The following is a 25,598-nucleotide window of genomic DNA, read 5'->3' as shown; positions in this document are numbered from 1 at the left end:
GATGCGATTAACGTTAGCTCGGCAACTAACGTTAGATATTGTAGCAAAATATTTAACTAACGTTACAAAGCAGTTTAACTAACACAATTGCGTGGTTTACTAAGTGATGGAGACTGATATTTGATACTTACAGTTCGCTGATCAAGGACTGAAAGCCTATTAGAGTGTGTAAGGGAATTTGATTAACAGAGTTTCCATAGTAACCATACAGCAAGCTACTAATTCAATAGAAGTCGTCCCCGACTCGTTGTCTTAAAAAATCAGCCTACACTTAAGGCAATGTTCTATATAACCTGATGCATGTCATCCAACTGAATTGCGATGAAATGTTATCTAAATGAAGAGGAGTCGGATCAAATAAAAAAACAAGAAGTTGCAAATGACAACACTGCACTGTATTTGCTTCCGGCCTTGGTCCCACTGTTAATCATGTGACTTGCGGCAGCGTATCAGTGCTCACTACCTTGCCTTTCGAAAACTGAAATTCCCGCCCACAGTGGGAAAGCGGCGCGGACCGCGTCCCAAGCTACTATAATGTAAATGAAAGATACGTACAGGCACACAAACAACAAATGTCAGCCAAGAGAATTATAGTTAATCAGGTATGGTATTCATATGATACAAAGTAATTGAACTGTTTATTTGTTTATTTTATTACATTTAATACCTTTTTATTTGTACAGAGAACAAACATAGTTAGCCATTCTTCAATGTTTCGTATCATCAACTGAACTACATACTACTGGCCTATATTAATGGATTTAGGCCTACGCAATACTCATAACAAGTTATTTTTTCATTGGTGCAACACATCATTCATTTTTTATGGTTTATATCTGTCTTGAAGAGATTAGGTAGGCCAATCCTACAACTGTCCACACCCATCTATCAGGAATTGAAATGCAAAATCCTCCATGATTTCCACAAATTTTGTGCAGGGCGATCCCTTGCATTCTTCTGCCTCATGCCATTTCTCCACCCAGGTATCTGAGTCTAGTGGGTACTTGTACCTAAAACACAAAGCAATGATCATATGCATCAAACACCGCCTTCAAGAATTTCCCGCCTTTCCACATTCAAAACATTTAAAGCACTCATTTTTTAAATGCTGCTCATTTGCAATATAATTAATAGACATGAGAGTATTCCAGGTAAATACAATGAAAATCATTAGGAATGGCTTACATGCCTTCAGTTTTTACATGCCTATGGCTACCCCGCTGTCTTTGAAGGCAAGAAGATGAAAAGAAATATAGCCTATATATTTAATATATTGCATGTTTGGTGGAACTGGGATCAGTGGTCCCAGGTCCCAGTCCCAGACCACAAAAAATAGGATGAATTTATTGCTGTTATATTCAGTCTGCAGTGGATGCTGGACATAGGTTTCATAAGTTCACCTTCTTTCAGACAGTATGTTAATTTTAGGCAGTCATAGAAAGTACTGCAGTGAATGGAATCATAATTCTGTACAAAAAAATATTTTTGATATGGCAAAACTTGAGGACCTCTGCTTTACCCAGCATAATCTTCGCTGTAGCAGTGCTGGCCGTATAGTAAAGCCTGACGGTAGGGTAGGTCTACACACTCACGCATAGCTCCGCTGCATTTCTATCTGCATGACCTCTGACCCCATGATCAGATACTGACTCCCCTCAACCAGGTGCACCTGAGTGCATGTTGCCTTCTTCACAAATGTTACTTCTGTGCCCCTCTTTACATCCTCAGTATCTGCCAGGTGCAAAAACATTCACATGTTATTGCAGTACACACAGATGATATTCTCAAAATGTCAATGAAGCAATCTCAATTTCAATTTGAGAGAGTGTGGGAGAAAGACTGCGAGTGTGTGTGTGTGTGTGTGTGTGTGTTCATGCTGTGGTTTCATCATGCAGTTTAAAAATGTTTAGGATGGGCTGCTTTGGAGATACATAATCGTATATAAAATTTAATTCCTTACCCTTTTTATAGACATCATTTATCTGTGCTGTGTAGCTCATAAAATCTCCGTCTACCACAAAGGACTTGATTTTCACCTTAAAGGCTGAGAAAAGCAAAGGCATCAATAAACAGATGGCTCAGTCTGTCTGCAGTCAGGTCTACCTGATCTGCTAAAAAAGAATCATATCATGCTCAAGCAATATAGGGGCAAATCAAAGATCCATTACTGTAAGCACTGTAGACTAAAGCCACATTTTTTACTTTGTATGTTACAGAATCCAAGAATTCACATTGGCTGTTTTTTTTATAAAATATTTTTTTCTCACCATATTTTATGTGGTCTTGGCAAACAGCCTTCAGGCGCACATCAGCTGTTATGCTGAGGTCCATGTCCGGCTTGAAGCTGCTACACTCCGCTGCAGACAGCAAGCCACAGAGAGAAATCTACAATCAATCCATTATTTTTGCTGGCTGTCATTTGTTTGTATGTGGTTATACTATTATTCGATTGCAACGCTACGATAATGGACTATATGTTTAAATTGAAATGGAGAGCAGTCACGTAGAGAAGAGACTGAGAGCCCATTGAGACACGCACAATGCAACCTAAAAGTTCTTTAAACTGTGAGACAGCCCAATCCTCTATTTCAAACTGACTTAAATGGTAAATGGTTGGCATTTATATAGTGCCTTTATCCAAAGCACTGTACTATTGATGCTTCTCATTCACCCATTCATACACACACTCACACACACACCGACAGCGATTGGCTGCCATGCAAGGTGCCGACCAGCTCGTCAGGAGCATTTGGGGGTTAGGTGCTCAGGGACTGAAAAAGGAATCAATGCAAAAAAAAAACCCTGAGACTTAAGGGGCTAATTGCATTCTGCATGTTTGTATAAGCCACCTGACAGATCCCTCTTGTGCATTCTCTCTTGCCCCTTTGCTTCCATCACCCACCCTTGCAGGGCGCAGCCTGTAGCTTAGAGGCTAATGTACATGACTGGGACCATGAAGGTTGGTGGTTCAAGCCCCGGAGTAGCCATGATAAGATCTGGACAGCTGTTGGGCCCTTGAGCAAGGGCAGGGGGGATTGCTCCTCATTGCTCCAGTTTAATCAAGTCTAATCAACTATAAGTTGCTTTGGATAAAAGTGTCAGACAAATAACATATTTATTTACTTACCAGCCATGCACTGACACTCATCCCCCTCACAGAGCCGAAGCAGCTTGCGCTCCCCTTGCCGGGAGTAAAGCTTGAAGCACTGGCTATCTGAAGGACGCAGAGACAAAATTACATATCATCAATCCCCCTATATCTGCTAGGCCACCCCCTCACCATCACACACACACACACGCACTTCCATATACCCAGACCTGTCTCTGCCAGCTTGCATCTTTCACTATTATGCTTCACAGTATTCAGCTGCTGTATTCTTCTACTGTTGTGCTTGTGCTTTCCGTTTTGTGTTTTCTTGTTTCAAATGTATATACATATTGTATAGTGGCCCTGCGATGGACTGGCGACCTGTCCAGGGTGTATTCCTGCCTTTCGCCCAATGTATGCTGGGATAGGCTCCAGCCCCCCCGCGACCCTGTTCAGGATAAGCGGGTTAAGATAATGGATGGATGGATGGATATTGTATAGTGTCTTTGGGTTGGGAAAAGTGCTACATAAATAAACTCCACAAACACCATGTTTCAGAGGCCACAGTGTCTGCGGGTTTTTGTTGTGATCATTGATCGTCTAAGAAGTCCATACACCTTCTTCTCAAAGCCTTAGTTAGCTGTGTATTGATAGGAAACCACAATTACCTGCAGACACTGTGGGCCCCAGGACTGGGTAAGGTAGGGCTGCAGGTGAGCAGCTGGGGCTTACCAGGATTGTTGAACTCATACACCTTGAACAAGGAGGAGCTGGCCATGCCAGTGTTGAAGAGCTCTTTAATCCGGAACCCCACGCATAGAGAGTCTTCTGAGGGAACCTAAAAAAGCAAAAGCCATGAAACCTCACACACACATGCACACATACTGTATGTATATATGCACAATGTGTAGACATGCACACTGTCTTTTACTGTCTCACATACATACATAGTGTATCATATACACAAATACACACACGCATGCTCACACTCTCCAAAGTCCAAATACGCACACTTGGCAACCCTAAAATCGGAGAATAAGCACGGCTATACTCACTCTATCCACCTGAAGAACGACCTGATCACCCTGGATCTCATAATTGGAGATCCTGGATTCTAGAGAATTCTGCAACTGTGAAGCCACAAGACAATCCCTTAATGCCATATAATACCTTAATATCATAAGGCATAGCATGTGAGAGCAAAGGAAATTGCTGTGTAAATGTAATGACACACACAGAAGCATAAACACACAGAAAACATATCAGTGCCTTACAAGATCCAGGTCCTCCTCAACAGGGTATACGCCTGTGGGCAGCTGAATCTCCATGACAGTATGGCTGGACTCTGTGTACACATCATTCTCACCAGGCTTATACCTGGATCACACACAAATGCACACACACACACACACACACACACACACACAAATAGAGATAACAAACATTTATGCGTCTCTAAGAACAGAAACATCTTCAGGTTCACACCAGTGTAGATGGTAATATTCATTTCTTGTGAAGCACTCTCAAAATGAAAAACAAAGCCAAACTGATACTCACCTTGCGCAGGCAAAAATTCGAGGAGACATGAGCATTGGTTCTAGAGGGAGCAAGAGGAAAAAAGAAGGAGCTGTCACCTGTCTGACAACGAAAAGAAAAATCCTGAATTTATGATCCATGTCTGTGTTAATGCAGGCTTTCGCTGTATTTCATTCTGTTATTGTTATTATTTGTTATTATTGATGTTAGCTATCATCCTCCAGGTCAACTCGGCTGCTTCCTGGATGAACCGGATTTAATCCGACGGGGCGACTCTAACCTCCCACCTGAGAGCCGCCAGTTCTCCAGTGTGACCTCCCTCCTCCAGTCCTTGACGCTCACCCTGTCCTCACCTCCTCTTATTATCTCAGCGTATGTTTTGCCAATGTAAATGTAAACTGTCCAGGAGAGACATGAAATGAATGTGCGTCTCACCTACAGTGTCGGGTTCTGGTCCCTGCATCTCAATTTCCAGGTCAAAGTAGCAGTCTTCATTGGATTGTGTCATGCTGTAGAACACAGTTTTCATCTGTGACCAGAGAGACACAAACCTCTCAGAAATCTCTCCCAACACTGCTTACAGCCAGCAAGAGTGCATATTTGCACACAGGTCCAACAACAAAGACAATTGAAATAACTGCTGATTGAGGGGAGAGGTTTGGCATTAATGTTTCTTTCTCATCACACAAGTTTGTAAGCAAAAATTAGAGCAAAGACAGAGTGACTCACTTGGGCAACTGACACCCCAGTGCTATAGCCGGTCACAAGAATGACATCATCATCATTCGTCACCTGAAAAAGTTGGGCAGGATTCAAAGTGAAATCTTGGACTCATACATACAGTAATTACACATTATTCCAATTTAAGAAAAACAAACGCATACACTCACTGAGAACTTTATTAGGAACACCTACACCTATGTACACCTACTTATTCATGCGATTATCTAATCAGCCAATAGTGTGGCAGCAGTGCAACGCATACAATCATGCAGATACGGGTCAGGAGCTTCAGTTAATGTTCACATCAACAATCAGAATGGGGAAAAAATGTGATCTAAGGGACTTTCACCGCGGAATGATTGTTGGTGCCAGACAGGGTGGTTTGAGTATCCTAGAAACTGATCGGCTGATCTCCTGGGATTTTCACGCATAACAGTCTCTAAAGCTTGCAGAGAATGGTGCTAAAACCAAAAACATCCAGTGAGCAGCAGTTGTGTGGGCAGAAATGCCTTGTTAATGAGAAAGGTCCCAGGAAAATGGCCAGACTGGTCAAAGGAAGGTGACAGTAACGCAGATAACCACTACAATAAAAAAAACATTACAACAGTGGTATGCAGAAGAGTGTCTCTGAACACACAAAGTGGATAGGCGTTAGAAGCAGACTTGATAAGTCTAAAAGTGTTCACTGAGTGTATTTGCAAATGTGTGTATATGCGATTGGGGGGAAAGTAAGAAATCAGAAAATCTAAAAAGTATTTAAAATCAATTTTCTTTATGGTTTAACTACCATATTAACAATCTTCGAGTCGCTAAGTTCCATGTGCTTAGGAGACACAGCCAGCCCAACAAATGTATTGCTTCCTCAGAGCCTTGATGTGCATCCCCCTGGCCCCACATTCCCTGTGTACTGCAGTGCAGAGGAGGGGAGGATCCTTGCCTGGATGGGTGTGGCCACAGGACGCTTGTTTGACAGTGAGAATTGCTGAATGTCACCCTTATTCCTGTAGGAGGCTCGGATATCCATGTTCAGCTCTGTGTGCGTGACCAGTTCGCTATACCTTGACAGGGCTTCCAGGGTGAGGATGGTGTCCTAGGAAGGACAAGAAGAGTGAAGCAGGATGAAGTAGAAATATTTAAAGGCCCACATGCATCAGTACTCTCTTCCTGGTTTTAGTAAAATGGCCACATGGCCAATTATTTTTTCAAAAATGGCCACATGGCCCATTGGTTTTTCTAAAGTGGCCATAACACATTTGAAAAGTCCTGCCCCCAGAGCCCAATTCCCCCTTCTTCATCTGCCTCCTGTGGTCAGCTATCTGTGTCTGATAATTATGCAAAAACATACGTCATATCACATGGGAAATCATTTTATAAACAGCTTGGAAAAATATCAGTTAGACCCTAAGATATGCATACTTCTGCCAAAATTGCAAATGCTTTACTTGAATAATTTATGGAACACAAATTGAAAGCTCCAGATAAAAACGCTAAGAATATGTGCGTGGGCCTTTAAGAAGTATTGAAGGTCCGCAGGTGATGTCTTAAACAGCTTGATGCTATATGTTCAGGCTGTTTTCATGTTCTTTAGCGTTGGTATGGTTTGTGCTCATGAAATGGATGTGCGCTCAGTACTTCGGCGCAGTAAAAAGTTAAGTTACTCACTTTTCCCCTGTTTTTAAAGAGTTACCCAATTCAGTAGACCAGTTAAAAACTGATCATGGACCCAACATTGTCTTGTGTGCTGTGCCCTGAGTAATATTATCCTCTGTCAGTGTCGCACAGTTCAGTAACCCAGTGGTGAATTGTATTCAGTAGCCTAGCGCTAAATTGTATTGAGTAGCTCTGTGTGTTATTTAGCACTCAATGGCCATTCATTGTCTGCTGTGAGAGACCTGTGTTGAGTGGAAGCCTCCTCCATAGCGCTGATCTTGGGTCAACCAGTTGACGATGGGGTTGGCATACTGCATGTTCCCATAGAGCATGGTGGTGAGCAGAATGTACGCTGTGGTCTCCACAGTCTGTGCTGACATCTTATTTGGTTTAGAGGCATCTGGGCTGGCATTTTTATCCTCCCAGAAGCGGACAATAGGCGGGCTACCTAGATCAATGGGAATTGAACAGATGAATGCTGTCCTAGCAACTTTGTCAACTTTGACTTTACCCAGATTCACTGTACTTCAGGCAGCATGTGCATCAGCACGACCACCCTTTTATAAAGCAGGGTTTTCAAAGTCAGTCCTGAATACCCACTGTGTATACCAATGACTTGATCAATGAAGGTTACCTTGCCAAAAAATAAAAATAATTTCATATAATTATAAATATATAATTTTCCACACATGGCTTTGCGTCAGTGCTCAGGCATCCACACTCCTGGCAATTATGAAGACAAACCTTACCTGTCAGCCTATAATTGAACCAATAAAGAATGCAACCTCAAATTATAAAATAATCATTTGTCATGTAGCACAATACATAAAATTAAATAATAGGTAATCTGACTGACTGAATGTCTTAGGTTCTGAATAAGGGCATTTGAGTTTCATTGCATTCTATTTCTGATTCGGAGGTTGTCACAATGATTGGAACAAAAAGCAGGAAACAGAAAGAAAGAAGGAAAGAAAGAATGAAGGAACCAAAGAATGAGACAGAAAGATAAATACAGCAGGCAGAATACAATGGGGAATAAACATGAGCTGTCACATTGACATGACCCATTCACACCAGACTCCAAATTTACTGGCATTTGGCAGATGCTCTTATCCAGAGCAACATACAGCAAAGTGCAAAGTGCATACCCATAATCAGGGAACCATTTAGAGTTTAGAGTTGAATAATTGCACTGAGTAAAGAACAGAACAGAACCCTCCCTAATCTTGAACACGGACAGAAGTAAAAAGTGGTGGTTCGGTTTTACTCAGCAATTATTCAGCTAGCTCAGCAATCCTGCTTTGAGATACAGTCCCCAGCCGGCTAGGGGTTGCAATGTAGTTTGCCATTACGTGGGCTTAACCCACAATGTTAACTTCTGAATCAATAGCCCAATGATGTTCTCCAATTCTTGCAAAAGCTTTGTAAAAGCTGTCACAAAACATTCATTCATTCATTATCTTAACCCGCTTATCCTGAACAGGGTTGCAGGGGGGCTGGAGCCTATCCCAGAATACTTTGTGCGAAAGGCAGGAATACACCCTGGACAGGTTGCCAGTCCATCGCAGGGCACACACACCATTCACTCACACACTCATACCTACGGGTAATTTAGACTCTCCAATCAGCCTAACCTGCATGTCTTTGGACCCGGAGGAAACCCATGCAAACATGGGGAGAACATGCAAACTCCACACCGAGTGGCCCTGGCCGACAGGGATTCAAACCCAGGACCTCCTTGCTGTGAGGCGGCAGTGCTACCCACTGCACCATCCGTGCCGCCCTTGTCACAAAACAAATCTAGCAAAAATGAAGATAACTCATAGTTTGGTGGAAGAAATGTAATCTATGTTATTTTGACCATGGAATGATTATTTGTGTCATACAGGGTGTTTTAAATATCTCAGAAACTGCTGATCTCCACACATAACAGTCTCTAGAGTTTGCAGAAAATGGTGCTAAAACCAAAAACATCCAGTGAGCAGCAGTTCTGTGGGCAGAAATGCCTTGAGAGAGGTCCCAGGAAAATGGCCAGACTGGTCAAAGGAAGGTGACAGTAACGCAGATAACCACTACACTACTAAAAAACATTACAACAGTGGTATGCAGAAGAGCATCTCTGAACACACAAACCTGCGTCAAACCTCTAAGTGGATTGGCTACAGCAGCAGAAGGCAAATAATTAGAAAACACAAGTCTAATAATGACCTTATAAAGTGCTCAGTGAGTGCACATTTACATGAATATGCAGTTGCAAGACTTAGAGTTCCGATTCTGGAATTTTGGGCCAGTAGAAAACGTGAAGATTGAGGGTCAGTCAGCTAACCATGCTAAGTAGAGTAATCTTTCAACCATGCTACCGTAGTCCCTTTCTAACCAAAGTCAGGCCATGTCAAAGCCGTGTAAATCGCAGGTTGTGAGCAGGGTCGTGGACCCGGGTCGGATAGTGTTGGTTGACCCTTTCAGACCAACATGGGTTTTACTCAGGTCATTACTTTGGTGAGAAAGGGTTGTGAGATGCCGCCCTGAAATGTGACATTTTCTCTGGATCCCAGTTCTTCCATGATACCTTTGACAATGGCCTTGTTCTGGAGTTGTTCATACAGATGACGGGCCGGGATGCTGGACTGGTCCATCAGCGCGAGTGCATAAGAGGCGACCGCACGGACATACACGCTCTTCAGGCTCTCAAAGGTGCTGTACAGGTACTCCACCGCTTTGTCCAGGGCGTGTTTAAACTCCTGTAACATAACAGCATGTTATCACCCTACAGACAGACTGCAGACACCCAGATCAGCCAGAACAGTCGCTCTTGTGTGATGAGGTGGAGGAGGATTCCCTTGCCAAGATTGACTAAAATCCTCCTGGCCTGGCCCATCACATGCCTCCCCTTGGTTACGGTCAGGTCTGGCGCGGTTCAGGATTCCATTGCTGACCACGGAGGGCACCTCGGTACCACGGAGGAGTGCCAACAATGAAACCTGCGCAATGCAGAATTTCCAAACCTTGGAGAGGATTATCTCCAACAGGGCACTGTATCAGATAAGCCCTCACCAGCAGCGAGCACTTTTCATTTCCGCTCCTGATCCCGATGATGGTGAAGGACGTGAGGAAGGCTGCCTTGTCAGTCACATCAGCCCCTGCGCCCTGCAAGAGACAACAATCTTGACATCATGACCGACTCATGGTGGAGGGATTGACTAATCCATAGTAGTCTGTATTTAGCTTTTTTATCTGGTTACCATGATCTTGGAGGGTTTATAGTTGGATTCCTCTCTGAAGGATCCATCTTCGTTTTGCATGGTCATGAGCCAGAAGATGGAGTTGCACAGAGATACTTTGTCCACTGTCACATATTTTGCCACCTGTCCCAGAGTCTTCACCACTAGAGCTGTTAGCCTGTGAAAGACACACACCTGTAAGTACATCTGACTTCAGGATGCGGGAGGGGCGTGGTTGGATGTCCATGGGTGGGGTGTGATGCATGTAGTTTGTTAAAAAAACGATTCCACCTTTCAACGTTCTGTATTGGGGTAGGATGTCAAAGGGTGGGGCTTGACACCTGCAGTCTGCAATCAGGTACTTCTCAAGTGAGGGGACCTTGATCTACAGGAAGAACAGGCCCACCTTAATGAAAAGAGGACTGTTTTGCACACTCACCAGGTGCTGCCCTCCCTGTTTGTCCACATGCTGTAACTGTGCTCAGTTTTCTTCCTGAAGGACATGAGGCTGGTGATCCCTTTGTTATAGATGACACACATAAACGTGAGACAAAATAAACACTGAACATTATACTGCAAAGGCAGGAACAAAAGTATCTTCTCTCTCATCTCTTGATGTAGTAGTAGGAGGGAGAGGTAGAGGAGGAGGAGAAAGAGAGGGAGAAAGATAGGGGGAGGGGGAGGGGTGGAGAGTGAAGGAGAGGTAGAGGAGGAGGAGAAAGAAAGGGAGAAAGAGAGGGGGAGGGGGAGGGGTGGAGAGTGAGGGAGAGCGGACAACTGTGATCACAGTGTTACAACACGCTCTCGGAAAAGAGCACAACTTGAAATAAAGTAAAAGCTACGTGCCACATATAAAAGAGGACAGAGTGGCCATTGTTAGAGAGTACAACACTATTGTGCTTCAGGAGATGGTGAGGGTAAAGATGGGAAGAAGGATAGAGATATGCCCACCCTCCTTTAGCTTCTTCTTCAAGCTCATTCTGCTGTGCATGGTGTCAGCTCCCATCAGGTTCCATCTGTTGGTTGACTCCAAGTAGTGGTACACATAGTACACAGGCAAGACTCCCATAATCTCCACCTCTGCTGAGCCTCGGGGCAGAGAAGTCAACTGCTGCAGCCCTTTGGGGTCATTCAGGATTGAGATCACCGCCCCTAGTATCTCCCCTGTACCAGAAACAACAGAGCATGAACAACAGGGTGGATAGAGGGGAGAGGTAGAGATGAGGGAGAGAAAAATAGAGTGTGACAGAAAGGGATTGGGAGGGAGAAAGGGACTGAGAGAGCAAGCAGAGAGTACGGAAGGAAATGGAGGAGAGAAGGAAAAAGATGGAAATGGTAAAAGAGGGAACATGACAGGGGAGGAGAGGAATAGAGGGAAAGACAGTTGGAAGAGGGAAATGAGGCAAATGGATAGAGAGGGAGAGAGGTAGAGACAAAGGTCAGGATAGAAATATGGAATGGAAAGTATAAATCAGTTATGAAATAACATTTCATTAAAAAAATGTATCCACAGGAAGCATGGTATATTGTTCACTTATAATGGCTGCCACACACCCTGTATCTCAATTTTAATTTGATTAAATGTTTTAGTTTGCCAATGTGGGAAAAAACGGAAATGTATATCCTGACGCACTTAAAAGATGAAGCTGGGCTTGGTGGCACAACCAGAAGAAGAAGAATATTTGCACAATAACCACTAAAATATAGACCAGAAATGAAAGTGGACGGAAGTTCTATACCATTGACAGTGAGGAGACGGTCCACACTGGACTTGGGCACCAGGCTCGGGGGAACACTGTTCTGAAACTCCAGCCTCCTCCTTGCTTTCCCTAACAGATGAGACCGGAGATGAGAGATGAGATGAGACCAAGAGTGTGTCCTGAATGATCCACTCAGGGACAGTCCAATATATCTAAGACCACAGACAGGCATGAAAGCAGACCACTCGTACAGCTTGGGTGGCCGATATTCTAACGCCCAAAAATTGCAGCCCTTCAGCCATTATCCAGCTCTATAACTGGGCAAGTTACAAATATCAATAATATGTTTTTTTTAATCACAATTGGCCCTGAATTAGGGCCTCCCATATCCCAAAATCAAACCTCTAAGTGGATTGGCTACAGTAGCATAAGACTTAATCATAAATAAATAACAAAAGTCTAATAAATACCTAATAAAGTGCTCACTGAGTGTAAATGACAGCTACAGCAGCTCTATGTAATAAGGGGATATACTGTAATGGCCAATATACTGTACTGTGGTGAGTAAAAAAAGACAAAGGTAAGATGTTTGGGTGAGGGTGCCTGGTACTGTGTGTACTAAGGAGGCTGACACCAGAGGGTGTTAGACTGACCTCCACTACCTCACATCCAAGCCAGTCCTGATGACTTTCTACCTCGTACTCAAACATGAGGAGTGACTTCCCCTGATTTAGCTCCTATTTGATCAAAGTCGTACTAATTTCTTTCCCTTGTGACTTGAATTGGGCTTAGCCTAGATTTCCATTTAGTGACTTGAACTTGCACTTGGACTTGCAGTATCAGACTCAACTATATATTACGTCTGAAATTGTTAACTTTATAAATGGATAAAAAGGAGAGCTACTCTACTCCAACACTGATAGGTATATGGTTCCATAGCTGCACTTAAAAACAATAGTTCCAATAGGCAACCTGTGATTCCATAGATGAATCCTACCTATGTAAAGGTTCTTTTTCTGTGAGTTTTCACACTTCTCACATATAACAGAGGCTTCCATAAGGAACTAAAAAAGGGTTCCCCTATGGAATCAACCCAAAGAATCCTTTCAGAACACTTTTTTTTCGAAGAGTGTACTGCATGTGTGATAGAGTCCTCACCATACACTCCTAGAGGATCCAGAGTTCCACCGACTAGAATCTCAGTCTTAATGCCCTCAGGCTGAAACATAAATCAGATTAGCACATCACAAAAAGGCTGCCTGCTTTCACCATCCTGTGCTATATATCTTTCTTGGGTTTGCAGGGAACCCTTCTTTTCATAATCTATTTAAAGTATTTAATAGAGAGCCCACTGCTACAATGTGAACTGGTGCCATTTCAGCAATAATACTTTTGTTAATGTAATTCATTTTAGAAATACGCATTAGTGCATCGGTAACCATAGTAACATGTAATAAAGTTATTAATAGCAGAGTACTTGTAGTAGTAGCAGTAGCAGCGGAATTAGTTCTAATGTTACAACAAAAACTAAGGGTTAAAAATAGTAGTTGTGTAGGTAAGCATAACAATTAATAGCAGTAAGATAAGTGGTGGTAGTTATATTCAAAGCACGCTAGCCGTAATATTTGTAGCAGTACAAATAATAGTAATGATAGCAGTAGTAGTAAGAGCATAAGTTGTTGCATCAAAAGTTATCACAGTATTGTCGTAGCAGTAGTAACAATAGCAATAGCAGTATTAGTTGCAGTAGTAGTAAAGATAGCTGCAACACTAATAGTGGTAACTAACTAATTGTCCTGGTTCTTATAAACCATTTCCAGAGCCCTACTTGCAATCTAAGAGGCTAAAAGAATGGAAGCCATTGTGCTGATTGCTTGTGCTTCATGTCTGCCATAGCAATAGTTGCTGTAGCAGTGATAGTAACAGTAATAGCAGCAGTAGCAAGGGTAAGTATGGTTACCACCACATGGAGGGTCTTGATGACTGTTTCTGAACCCATGTTGCTGCGCAGGGTGAAGCTGAGCTTGTAGTCTCCCACCTCCAGGGCCATGAGTGTAAAGCGCACCATGGAAACGGACATACTATCCAGTTCTTGCATGGTGCAGGGGGTGCTCCGAGAAGCCTCGCCCCCTTTAGCCTTGGCCTGGAATAGGCACACCCCTTTGGAGGCCGTCAAGGTCACGCAGAACTATAACCCCGGGGGAGATGTGGAGACAGAAAGGGTGAGCGTGGGAGAGGGAGAGGAAGGAAATAATGGGATTTAGTGGATTTGAATCCAGGAGCCACAATCCTGCAGTGGTTCCTGTGAAATGATAAATAACAGTTCACCTCAATTTTCATGAAGATTTGGTCATCTGGAATGCCCAGTTGTATCTGTAAGCCTGTCACCTGAGACTGCTGTGTCATTTTCCATCGCTTGAGCAGAGCACAGGCAAACTTGGGCTCCTCTTAGGCTAGTGCTGCCAGCCGTGTTGGCACAGTTGGCACAGACAGACTACAGGTTCCTGATTTACCAGCTGAGCTCTTGGTAAATCATTGTATATTGGCAATTATATGGCCAAGTGTGAACCACCTACTAGGACACTTTGACCAGAATTCCAATGCGACAAACTAGTGCTGGTGGTTATTCACAGCTGAATACAACACAATACTGAACCAGAACTTTCAGCAGAATTAGCTACCTGGTAGCACTGTTTTTCAGTGTTTTGGTTGGTCTTTGGTTGGTGGTATTTCAGTTCAACCTTTGGTAGGCCCCCTAGTGTACACCATATAACTCCACAGAAATGGCCCCTTACCTTCAATGCTGTTTCCAGCTGGTTGTACACAGAGCCACGCAACTCGATCTGCTCCCCACGCACCACACTGTAGGGCACAGGTACATCCACGCTCACTTTCTGAGTCACTTGCACCCTCAGTGGGTCGGCAACACACATCCCTGTGGACAGGCAAGGAGAACAGAGGGGTATTTTGGGTGGTTGATAGAACAGAACTCTTAGTCCAGCTGTGGGGGCTGATGGGCAAGCTTTGGTCATTGTTGTATCATTCAGTGCCTTGCTCTACTTTTTTTGTTTTTGAGATTTTTCATCTGGCTAATCGCCACCTGCCTCTCAGTGCATGCAGAACCAGGGTGAGGAAGCGAACATGGTATTACTCTTACCCTTACTGGACATCTCCACTGCTTTGAACTCCCAGGTGGTGAGAGAATCTGGCAGGCTCTTCTCAATTGATAGCACCCCCGAACTGAGAAGCAACATGCGAAACACGTGACCTTCCTGTGACACCGGACACAAGCTCCCGCAGTGCCCCAAGGGAAGGGCCGGCAGCACACCCCACACAGCACACCCCACACCCCACACCCCACACCCCACACCCCACACAGCACACCCCACACCCCACACAGCACACCCCACACCCCACACCCCACACCCCACATCCCACACAGCACACCCCACACCCCACTCCTCACACCCCACACCCCACACATCACACCCCACACCTCACACAGCACACCCCACACCCCACTCCTCACACCCCACACCCCACACATCACACCCCACACCTCACACAGCACACCCCACACCCCACTCCTCACACCCCACACCCCACACATCACACCCCACACCTCGCACCCCACACCTCACACCCCACACCCCACACAGCACACCCCACACCCTACACAGCACACCCCACACCCCACACAGCACACCCCACACCCCACACCCCACACAGCACACCCCACACCCCACACCCCACACAGCACACCCCACACCCCACACAGCACACCTCACACCCCACACCCTACACAGCACACCCCACACCTCACACCCCACACCCCACACAGCACACCCCACACCCCACACCCCACACCCCACACAGCACACCCCACACCCCACACCCCACACCTCACACCCCACACCCTACACAGCACACCCCACACCTCACACCTCACACCCCACACCCCACACAGCACACCCCACACCCCACACAGCACACCCCACACCCCACACCCCACACAGCACACCCCACACCACACACAGCACACCCCACATCCCACACAGCACACCCCACACCCCACTCCTCACACAGCACACCCCACACCCCACACCCCACACCCCACACAGCACACCCCACACCACACACAGCACACCCCACACCCCACACAGCACACCCCACACCCCACACCCCACACCCCACATCCCACACAGCACACCCCACACCCCACTCCTCACACAGCACACCCCACACCCCACACCCCACACCCCACACCCCACACCCCACACAGCACACAGCACAGCAGCCCACCCCACACAGCACGCTGCAGACTGAGATGCCATGCTATTTAAAAGAAATGGGCCTCGTTTATCAAACGTGAGCTGGGCAAATTTGATTGTAAATAATTAGTAAATGCATTAGCTCAAACAATGTGAGATTTATCAAAGTTTTCGTATGTTAGTTTGTTAGTAGGATCTGAATGGTTCTCACAGGCACTGTTTGTATCACATGCCTAAATGAAAAATAAACTATTCCAGCAGGCACTGGGTGAAAGGCAGGAATAAATGGCCCATACACTCACACTTTCATACCCATAGCTAGTCTAAAAGAGTGTCTCCACTTTGAGTATTCACTTCAAGTCACGTTAATTAAGCAAGGAACAGGATTTCCAAAAATCCAAATCCCATGGCATGGTCATTCTAAAAATGCTGAGGATATAAAGATTTAAAATCTCAAATTAATTAAGTAGCCTTAACATTGCGGTATTTGTTTGGTTCTGAATAGATTTGGCCGGACAGTGTCTCTCCTTTGAATAGATTAAACAATTGCAAAGATAATCATTTCCATTGGTGAGACTTTGAATTGAATTGAGTAATTTGATTTGAATGAACCTCGGGATTCATGAGGGGACTCTGTTCTGTGATGTTGGGACAGATTTCCTTACGGGTCAGTGACAGGGTGCACCTCCCACAGCCAACTCTCTGGGAAGAAACTGCGTACCCTCGGAGCGTTGAATCCAAATTGGATTTCCATCTCTGCAAGAGTGAATCAATACACTGAGTGTGAGTCACAGCACTTAGTCAGAGGCACAACACACTGAGCCTTTTTTTGATGATTTTCAGGTGCACTGACCAGGAAACCTGCGTATCAAACTGGCGCACAGTGGTTTGACCGCAGCATGCTTGTCATCTAGATGACCAATCGCAAGGCACACTTCGCTTATCTTTGTTGTACAGGTACCAGTTGAAATTGTACTTCCCTCTAGGGTCTTTCAGCGCACTTATCCCTGGTTATGGGTATGCACTTTGTTGTATGTCGCTCTGGATAAGAGCGTCTGCCAAATGCCATTAATGTAATGTAATGTAATGAAATAAAAGATGCTCCCACACAATGTTCCCATTCTATCCCAGCAATAGTCCAGCTCATCGCAACATTTATACCACACATTTTTATTAATTCAAACAACAATTTCCGCCATGGCTGGAATGCATTCAATCGACTAAGCAGGTGTTTTAACTGCGTTTAAGATCTGCCTCATTTGCAAAATGCGATTAGTAGGCAGTCCCATTCGGTGATGTAGCCTTTGTAAATAAGTTGTAAATGTGACCGCACCAATACAGTTTCATCAAGCTGTATTTTGGGCTGCCAGTTTCATGTATTTAAATCTAGCCTTTTGTCTAAGTCACAGAAGAGTCTGAGTAATAGCATTTAGTCTGAATCACAGCACAGAGCCTGGTTTATAGCACTGAGCCTGAGTCACAGCACTGGATCTGAGTCAGAGCATTTTGTCTGATTCACAGAGTCATAGCACTCACGCACAACACTTAGTCTGAGTCAGAGCACTGAATCTGAGTCACAGCACAGAGCGTGATTCACAGCGCTGGGTCTGAGTCACTGCACTGAGTCCGAGTCATAGCACTTAATCACAACACTTAGCCTGAGTAACAGCACTGAATCAAAGTAGTTTCAGCAGTCATTGTGCCACTACCTCTTTAAAAATGGAGAACTGGCTTACCCATGCGTGCCAAGGTAAGATGGGTGGAGGAGATAACCGCCGCATGTAGCTTTAGGTAGAACTCGCAGCATTCTCTGAAGGCCTTCTTGCATCTTTCGTGATTAGCCCTTTTGGGTTTTATGTGTAAGCGGCGGGCACGGTCTTCACAAGTCTCCAGACTCGGGATACTTTCCATTCCCAACTTGCAGTAGATTGCTTCAAATTTGCCCTTATATGAACTAACTGTGGGTGGTGGGGAAGGCACAGAACACAACCGTCAGCATTACCCAGAAGGAGTTGGTAATCTTTGGTAATCTTGGTAATCTTGAAAATCCCAGAGTCAAAGAGAGAGAAGGAGGTGATGTTGTGCTCGTGTTTGCCTACCTTCAGGGTCATGAGTTTAATATAGAGAGGTATAGCAAAATGGCACTGTGCCGTCTCACCTTGAATATCCAACTCTATCTTAATTTCAATGGATCGCTTTGGCCGCAGGAGTGCAGAGACGTTCCCATCTGAAAGACAGGCATAGTTTTAAATAATTCAGACAGTTTCTGAGCCCTCTCCAAGGAATCGCCACCTTAACGTGGTGGAGGGGTTTGTGTGTCCCGGTGATCCTGGGAGCTATGTTGTCAGGGGCACTAGCTAGCCCCCAGTAGGGTCTCCCAAGGCAAATTGGTCCCGGGGGAGGGGCCAGACTAAGAGCGATTCAAAGACTCCATGATACGGCCTCACAAGGACAGAGATACCTCGCCCGGAAAAGGGAAACCGGGGCCCCCTTCTTGAGCCAGACCCGGGAGGGGAGCTCAAGAAGGGGGCCCCATGGGGCCCGGCCGGGCACAGCCCAAATTGGTCACGTGGGGTTGCCACCCTGTGGTCTCACCACCTGCAGGGGTCGGCATCGGAGTCGGGTGCTTTGCCCAACGGGCAGTAGGCAAAAGCAGGGATCCGGGCGTGCTGATCCTCGGCGTCGCAGACTGGTTCTGGGGACGTGGAACGTCACCTCTCTGGTGGGGAAGGAACTGGAGCTAGTGCGGGAGGCGGAGCGGTACCAACTAGATATAGTTGGGCTCACCTCCACGCACAGCACTGGTTCCGGAACCAAACTCCTGGAGAGGGGCTGGACTCTGTTCTTTCCTGGAGTTGCTCAGGGTGAGAGGTGCCGGGCGGGTGTGGGGCTACTCACAGCGCATACATGTCGCACAAATAAAGGGCGGAGATATTATAAGTGTAGCTGATTATGTATTGCGTTGAACTTACTAAAGGTCAAGCAATTAATGGGGACAGATTTGTGTGTGAAACCTCTGCCTCTAAAGAGCAGGCATAACTTGAGGCGCAAGCGAGACTGAGACGCAGTTAGAGGCTTAAAAAAAAATCACACCGTTTCAACTCTCAGAGCAAGAAATCATCAAACAGATTATTAAATATTAATCAATGATTGCAGCCAAGCAATAATTAAGGCTGGGTGTTTGTCACAGAAAATATTTACAAAACAATTGATTAAATTTGTCAGGGTTTGTAGGTAGTTCCAGTGGTGGTCACCAGGGGGCTTTATTATTTTCACCTGACCCTCATTAGTGCCTAGGGAGCCTCCCTCCGGAGGGTATTTAAAGCACTCTATGACAGTCGGTCAACGCTTTGGTGTTACTGTTCGCTCTAATACCAAGCCGGTATGCACGCAGTAAGACTCTGAGCCTTATTGAGTCAGGTATCGTGCAGGTTCGGGTTTCTGTCTCATTTACAAAACAAAACAAAACAAAACAAAACAAAACAAAACAAAACAAAACAAAACAAAACAAAAAGAAAACGTAAGGAAGACACTCAGCCTGTTGGTGCTGTGTGTAAGGTTCTTTGTTTTTCTTTTGATTTCATTTTCAGCTCGTGTGAGCTTGCGGGTGAGGGACGTTGTCCCCGGTACATGTATTTTGGTTTGTGTTTTTTCCTGAGCTGTGTCTCAAGGTTCTTTGTTTTCGTGCCTAGTGTTTTTCTTACTAGGTTGTTATTTTATTTTGTCCTCGGTCTGGGGTTGTAGTGCTCCTTATCAGCACTCATTTTGGTTGGGTTATTCGCCCTGGTTTTTAAGGGTTGCTTTATTTTCCTTAGCCGTTCTTTGGGGCTTACAAGGGATTACCCTTAGTCGCTCCTGGCTCTCCGCCATTCCTCAAACCATATAAAATTAATCAATATCTCATGCGAAGCAGTGGGAAATGATGAAACAACATGATCAACCATAGTGACAGTAACAAGTGTTTGAAGTTAAAAATAAGTGTTGCCGTTGTTAAAGAATTTGAGTAGGCTAATTGCGTTGATATGCTGCTTTTTTCCGTTTGTGTCCATCGCGGAAGTACATTCTTTCTGCCTTTAACAGAACATTGTTAGAAACAGAGCATGCACAACTGGCATGAACTGGCATTGTTGAAATAATAAAAACAGGGCTGTGTGTTTTGTTTTGATTAGTTATCCGCCGGCGGCACGGATGGTCCAGTGGGTAGCACTGCCGCCTCACAGCAAGGAGGTCCTGGGTTCGAATCCCCGTCGGCCGGGGCCTCTCTGTGCGGAGTTTGCATGTTCTCCCCGTGTCTGCGTGGGTTTCCTCCGGGTACTCCGGTTTCCTCCCACAGTCCAAAGACATGCACGTTAGGCTGATTGGAGAGTCTAAATTGCCCGTAGGTATGAGTGTGTGAGTGAATGGTGTGTGTGCCCTGCGATAGACTGGCGACCTGTCCAGGGTGTATTCCTGCCTTTCGCCCAATGTATGCTGGGATAGGCTCCAGCCCCCCTGCGACCCTGATCAGGATAAGCGGGTTCAGATAATGGATGGATGGATGGATAGTTATCCGCCAAAACAATCACAGAAATTAAACAGGGAAAGATTTCTGTGACAAGAACCCAGCCATACAAATAATTGCGCTTCTGGTTCCGCCTGGACTACTGCAATTCCCTCTTGGCTGGCCTCCCAGTGTCCGCCATCAGACCCCTCCAACTTATCCAGAATGCAGCAGCTCGTCTGGTCTTCAACCTTCCCAAATACTCACATCACCCCCCTTCTCACTTCCCTCCACTGGCTGCCTGTCATGGCTCGCATAAAATTCAAAACATTGGTGCTAGCCTTCCAAGCAGTTAAGGGGTCTTCCCCAGTTTACCTACAAAAAACATCAGACCCTACACCCCTGCCAGACCTCTTCGCTCAGCCTCCACAGGCCGCTTGGCACCTCCCCCTCTCCAAACTTCCACCTCACGCTCATGACTACTGTCTGTTCTGGCTCCACGGTGGTGGAATGAACTCCCCGTTGAGGTCAGAACTGTAGAATCTCTCCCCACCTTCAAGCGCAAACTGAAGACGCACCTCTTCAAGCAGCACCTCTCCCCGTCCCTCCCTACCTCCCTGTGAACCTTAAATGTTGTCTTTCTGTGATTTACTTTTTTGTGTATCGGTGTTTTTAGTTCGCTAGGTAAGCAGTGTTTGGCTAGTTAAGTTTGGTCACTTTTGCTTTGTTGTTTGTTTGTTTGTTTATTTGTTTGTTTATAAAAAAAATAAAAAATTCAAATACGCCCTTGTGCTTATCTTTGTTGTACAGGTACCAGTTGAAATTGTACTTCCCTCTAGGGTCTTTCAGCGCACTTATCCCTGGTTATGGGTATGCACTTTGTTGTATGTCGCTCTGGATAAGAGCGTCTGCCAAATGCCATTAATGTAATGTAATGTAATGAAATAAAAGATGCTCCCACACAATGTTCCCATTCTATCCCAATAGTCCAGCTCATCGCAACATTTATACCACACATTTTTATTAATTCAAACAACAATTTCCGCCATGGCTGGAATGCATTCAATCGACTAAGCAGGTGTTTTAACTGCGTTAAAGATCTGCCTCATTTGCAAAATGCGATTAGTAGGCAGTCCCATTCGGCCTTCGTAAATAAGTTGTAAATGTGACCGCACCAATACAGCCTCATCAAGCTGTATTTTGGGCTGCAGTTTCATGTATTTAAATCTAGCCTTTTGTCTAAGTCACAGCACAGAAGAGTCTGAGTAATAGCATTTAGTCTGAATCACAGCACAGAGCCTGGTTTACAGCACTGAGCCTGAGTCACAGCACTGGATCTGAGTCAGAGCATTTTGTCTGATTCACAGAGTCATAGCACTCACGCACAACACTTAGTCTGAGTCAGAGCACTGAATCTGAGTCACAGCACAGAGCGTGATTCACAGCGCTGGGTCTGAGTCACTGCACTGAGTCCAAGTCATAGCACTTAATCACAACACTTAGCCTGAGTAACAGCATTGAGTCTGAGTCACAGCACTGAATCAAAGTAGTTTCAGCAGTCATTGTGCCACTACCTCTTTAAAAATGGAGAACTGGCTTACCCATGCGTGCCAAGGTAAGATGGGTGGAGGAGATAGCCGCCGCATGTAGCTTTAGGTAGAACTCGCAGCATTCTCTGAAGGCCTTCTTGCATCTTTCGTGATTAGCCCCTTTGAGTTTTATATGTAAGTGGTGGGCACGGTCTTCACAAGTCTCCAGACTCGGGATACTTTCCATTCCCTGCTTGCAGTAGATTGCTTCAAATTTGTTCTTATATGAACTAACTGTGGGTGGTGGGGAAGGGGGGGGGGCACAGAACACAACTGTCAGCATTACCCAGAAGGAGTTGGTAATCTTTGGTAATCTTGGTAATCTTGAAAATCCCAGAGTCAAAGAAAGAGAAGGAGGTGATGTTGTGCTCGTGTTTGCCTACCTTCAGGGTCATGAGTTTAATATAGAGAGGTATAGCAAAATGGCACTGTGCCGTCTCACCTTTATTATTAATCTCGATCTCAATTTCAATGGATCGCTTTGGCCGCAGGAGTGCAGAGCAGGTCCCATCTGAAAGACAGGCATAGTTTTAAATAATTCAGACAGTTTCTGAGCCCTCTCCAAGGAATCGCCACCTTAACGTGGTGGAGGGGTTTGTGTGTCCCGGTGATCCTGGGAGCTATGTTGTCAGGGGCACTAGCTAGCCCCAAGTAGGGTCTCCCAAGGCAAATTGGTCCCGGGGGAGGGGCCAAACTAAGAGCGATTCAAAGACTCCATGATACGGCCTCACAAGGACAGAGATACCTTGCCCGGAAAAGGGAAACCGGGGCCCCCTTCTTGAGCCAGACCCGGGAGGGGAGCTCAAGAAGGGGGCCCCATGGGGCCCGGCCGGGCACAGCCCAAATTGGTCACGTGGGGTTGCCGCCCTGTGGTCTCACCACCTGCAGGGGTCAGCATCGGAGTCGGGTGCTTTGCCCAACTGGCAGTAGGCAAAAGCAGGGATCCGGGCGTGCTGATCCTCGGCGTCGCAGACTGGTTCTGGGGACGTGGAACGTCACCTCTCTGGTGGGGAAGGAACTGGAGCTAGTGTGGGAGGCGGAGCGGTACCAACTAGATATAGTTGGGTTCACCTCCACGCACAGCACTGGTTCCGGGGCTGGAGAGGGGCTGGACTCTGTTCTTTCCTGGAGTTGCTCAGGGTGAGAGGTGCCGGGCAGGTGTGGAGATACTCACAAGCCACCAGCTGAGCGCCACTGTATTGGAGTTCTACCCAGGGAACAAGAGCCTCTCTGCGACTACGTGTAGCTGGGGGGAAAGCTCTGACTGTCGTTTGTGCTTATGCACCAAACGGCAATTCAGAGTATCCGACCTTCTTGGAGTCACTGGGCGGCATCCTGGAAAGGGTGCCACCCAGAGACTCCATAGTTCTGCTGGACAACTTCAACGCTCACGTGGGCAATGACGGAGTGACCTGGAAGGGGGTGATTGGGAGGAATGGCCTGCCTGATCTTAACCCGAGCGGTGTCTTGTTATTGGACTTCTGTGCCGGTCATGGATTGTCAATAACAAACACCATGTTCGAGCAGGGTAGCTCATAAGTGTACTTGGTACCAGAGCACCTTAGGCCAAAGATCGATGATCGTCGTATCATCAGACCTGCAGCCGTATGTCTTGGACACTCGGGTGAAGAGAGGAGCAGAGCTGTCAACTGATCACCACCTGGTGGTGAGTTGGATCAAGTGGCCGGGGAGGCTGCCGGACAGATCCGGTAAACCCAAACGTGTAGTGAGGGTGAACTGGGAACGTCTGGCGGAGGCCCCCGTCCGCGAGGTCTTCAACTCGCACCTCCGGAGGAACTTGACATGGAGCCCAAGTGGGCCATGTTCAAAGCCTCCATTGCAGAGGCGCCAGGCAGGAGCTGTGGCCAGAAGGTCATCGGTGCCCGTTGGGGCGGCAACCCAAGGGAGGCCGTCAAACTGAAGAAGGAGGCCTTTCGGGTTTGGCTGGCCTGGGGGTCCCCTGAAGCAGCAGACAGGTACCGGGTGGCCAGAAGGGCTGCGGCTTCGGCAGTCACTGAAGCAAAAACCCGGGTATGGGAGGAGTTCGGGGAGGCTATGGAGAAGGACTTTCGGTTGGCCTCGAGGAAGTTTCGGTTGGCCATCCGACGACTCAGAAAGGGAAAGCAGGGCTTGTCTCAGGCTATTTTCAGCAGGGGAGGAGAACTGCTGACCCGGACTGGGGATGTTGTCGGGCGGTGGAAAGAGCACTTTGAGGAGCTCGTGAACCCGAAGAACACATCCTCTGTGGAAGAGGCAGAGCCCGAATACTCGGGGGAATCTGCACCTATATCCCTGGTGGAAGTTGCTGAGGTAGTCAAAAAGCTCCTCAGTGGCAAGTCTCCGGGTGTGGATGAGATTCGCTCTGAGATGCCGAATGCTCTGGACATTGTTGGGCTGTCTTGGCTGACACGCCTCTTCAGTGTCGCGTGGAGGTCGGGGACAGTACCTGAAGAGTGGCAGACCGGGGTGGTGGTCCCCATTTTCAAGAAGGGGGATTGGAGGGTGTGCTCCAATTATCGGGGTATCACACTCCTCAGCTTCCCCGGGAAAGCTTACTCTAGGGTGCTGGCCAATATCTCTAGTCTGTGAAACACATTGCATATTCTGTCTGAACATAATTCATGTGTACAGTGCTGGAAGGAAGGTGATGCTGGTAGGCATGACACAACTCCCTCTGAAAATATCACTACTAGCATTTTGTAGCTTCTCGCCAGACTTGTGCGCTTGCACATTGCTTGCATTATGATTCTAGGATATTCATTGTTGATTCTATTGCTTTGTTTTCTTTTGCATCTTTACTTAGTATATCTTGTGTATTTATTCCCCCCCCCTCTATTGGAGGGTAGCTTTCGCTTAGCTTGGTGGTGTGGCGCGCCTCTGTTGCAGCAAAGTTAGGCAGTGGTTCATGAAGATATCTTACATATATATATCATCCATCCACTTTGTGTGTAACTTCCTCCAGTGCTGTTAAGCACTTACAGAATGGTCAATTCATTGTTTCCTGTTCTTCACTATTGCGTCTCTATGGGCAACTGAAGTTTGGCTTCCAGATACGGATTAGATTATTACGTGGTCAGTTCAGCCCTGATTTCTGTCATCTCCCACGTATCATTGAACAGGAAGTGATGCTTGGCCACCTAATAAATAATCTTGAAAATACAATTGGGGTCCTTGGTGATTGGCCCCCTAACAATAACATTAACAAGGACATTGACAGCTACTTACTCGGTAGACAGGGTTCCCACTCAGATTTACATTTTCAATGATGTTTCAGGATTTAATACAATTTATATTTGAGATACAATTTGACATTTCGCTCCCACCTCCAAGTTGGGTGTTA

General features: G+C 46.0%; 2 protein-coding genes across 2 annotated transcripts in view; both read right to left on the bottom strand.

Annotated features, from left to right (window-relative positions):
• The window catches only part of cntrl (centriolin), a 38,388-nt gene extending 37,984 nt beyond the window's left edge, over nucleotides 1-404 (bottom strand). Inside the window, exon 1 of the mRNA XM_061261274.1 lies at nucleotides 132-404. The gene's annotated coding sequence lies outside the window, so the exon portion shown is untranslated. The remainder of the gene's footprint in view (nucleotides 1-131) is intronic.
• Nucleotides 405-598: 194 nt separating this feature from the next.
• c5 (complement component 5) overlaps nucleotides 599-25,598 on the bottom strand; it is a 48,404-nt gene continuing 23,404 nt past the window's right edge. The window contains exons 16-43 of the mRNA XM_061261142.1: nucleotides 22,701-22,769; nucleotides 22,271-22,492; nucleotides 18,348-18,416; nucleotides 17,926-18,147; nucleotides 16,855-16,945; nucleotides 15,076-15,158; nucleotides 14,714-14,853; nucleotides 13,879-14,106; nucleotides 13,077-13,137; nucleotides 11,958-12,047; nucleotides 11,170-11,382; nucleotides 10,658-10,736; nucleotides 10,240-10,396; nucleotides 10,052-10,144; nucleotides 9,567-9,738; nucleotides 7,240-7,445; nucleotides 6,285-6,437; nucleotides 5,354-5,416; nucleotides 5,060-5,153; nucleotides 4,646-4,685; nucleotides 4,363-4,465; nucleotides 4,144-4,218; nucleotides 3,821-3,926; nucleotides 3,128-3,214; nucleotides 2,268-2,357; nucleotides 1,961-2,044; nucleotides 1,593-1,731; nucleotides 599-1,010 (exon numbers count right to left, since the gene is read on the bottom strand). Coding sequence (XP_061117126.1) covers nucleotides 866-1,010; nucleotides 1,593-1,731; nucleotides 1,961-2,044; nucleotides 2,268-2,357; nucleotides 3,128-3,214; nucleotides 3,821-3,926; nucleotides 4,144-4,218; nucleotides 4,363-4,465; nucleotides 4,646-4,685; nucleotides 5,060-5,153; nucleotides 5,354-5,416; nucleotides 6,285-6,437; nucleotides 7,240-7,445; nucleotides 9,567-9,738; nucleotides 10,052-10,144; nucleotides 10,240-10,396; nucleotides 10,658-10,736; nucleotides 11,170-11,382; nucleotides 11,958-12,047; nucleotides 13,077-13,137; nucleotides 13,879-14,106; nucleotides 14,714-14,853; nucleotides 15,076-15,158; nucleotides 16,855-16,945; nucleotides 17,926-18,147; nucleotides 18,348-18,416; nucleotides 22,271-22,492; nucleotides 22,701-22,769 — 3,374 coding nt within the window. The 3' untranslated portion in view covers nucleotides 599-865. The remainder of the gene's footprint in view (nucleotides 1,011-1,592; nucleotides 1,732-1,960; nucleotides 2,045-2,267; nucleotides 2,358-3,127; nucleotides 3,215-3,820; nucleotides 3,927-4,143; nucleotides 4,219-4,362; nucleotides 4,466-4,645; nucleotides 4,686-5,059; nucleotides 5,154-5,353; nucleotides 5,417-6,284; nucleotides 6,438-7,239; nucleotides 7,446-9,566; nucleotides 9,739-10,051; nucleotides 10,145-10,239; nucleotides 10,397-10,657; nucleotides 10,737-11,169; nucleotides 11,383-11,957; nucleotides 12,048-13,076; nucleotides 13,138-13,878; nucleotides 14,107-14,713; nucleotides 14,854-15,075; nucleotides 15,159-16,854; nucleotides 16,946-17,925; nucleotides 18,148-18,347; nucleotides 18,417-22,270; nucleotides 22,493-22,700; nucleotides 22,770-25,598) is intronic.

The sequence above is a fragment of the Conger conger genome, chromosome 11, assembly GCF_963514075.1.
Source record: "Conger conger chromosome 11, fConCon1.1, whole genome shotgun sequence".
Taxonomy (NCBI): Eukaryota; Metazoa; Chordata; class Actinopteri; order Anguilliformes; family Congridae; genus Conger; species Conger conger.
Note: the sequence above shows the minus strand (reverse complement) of the source record. Positions and strands in the feature narration are given on the sequence as shown.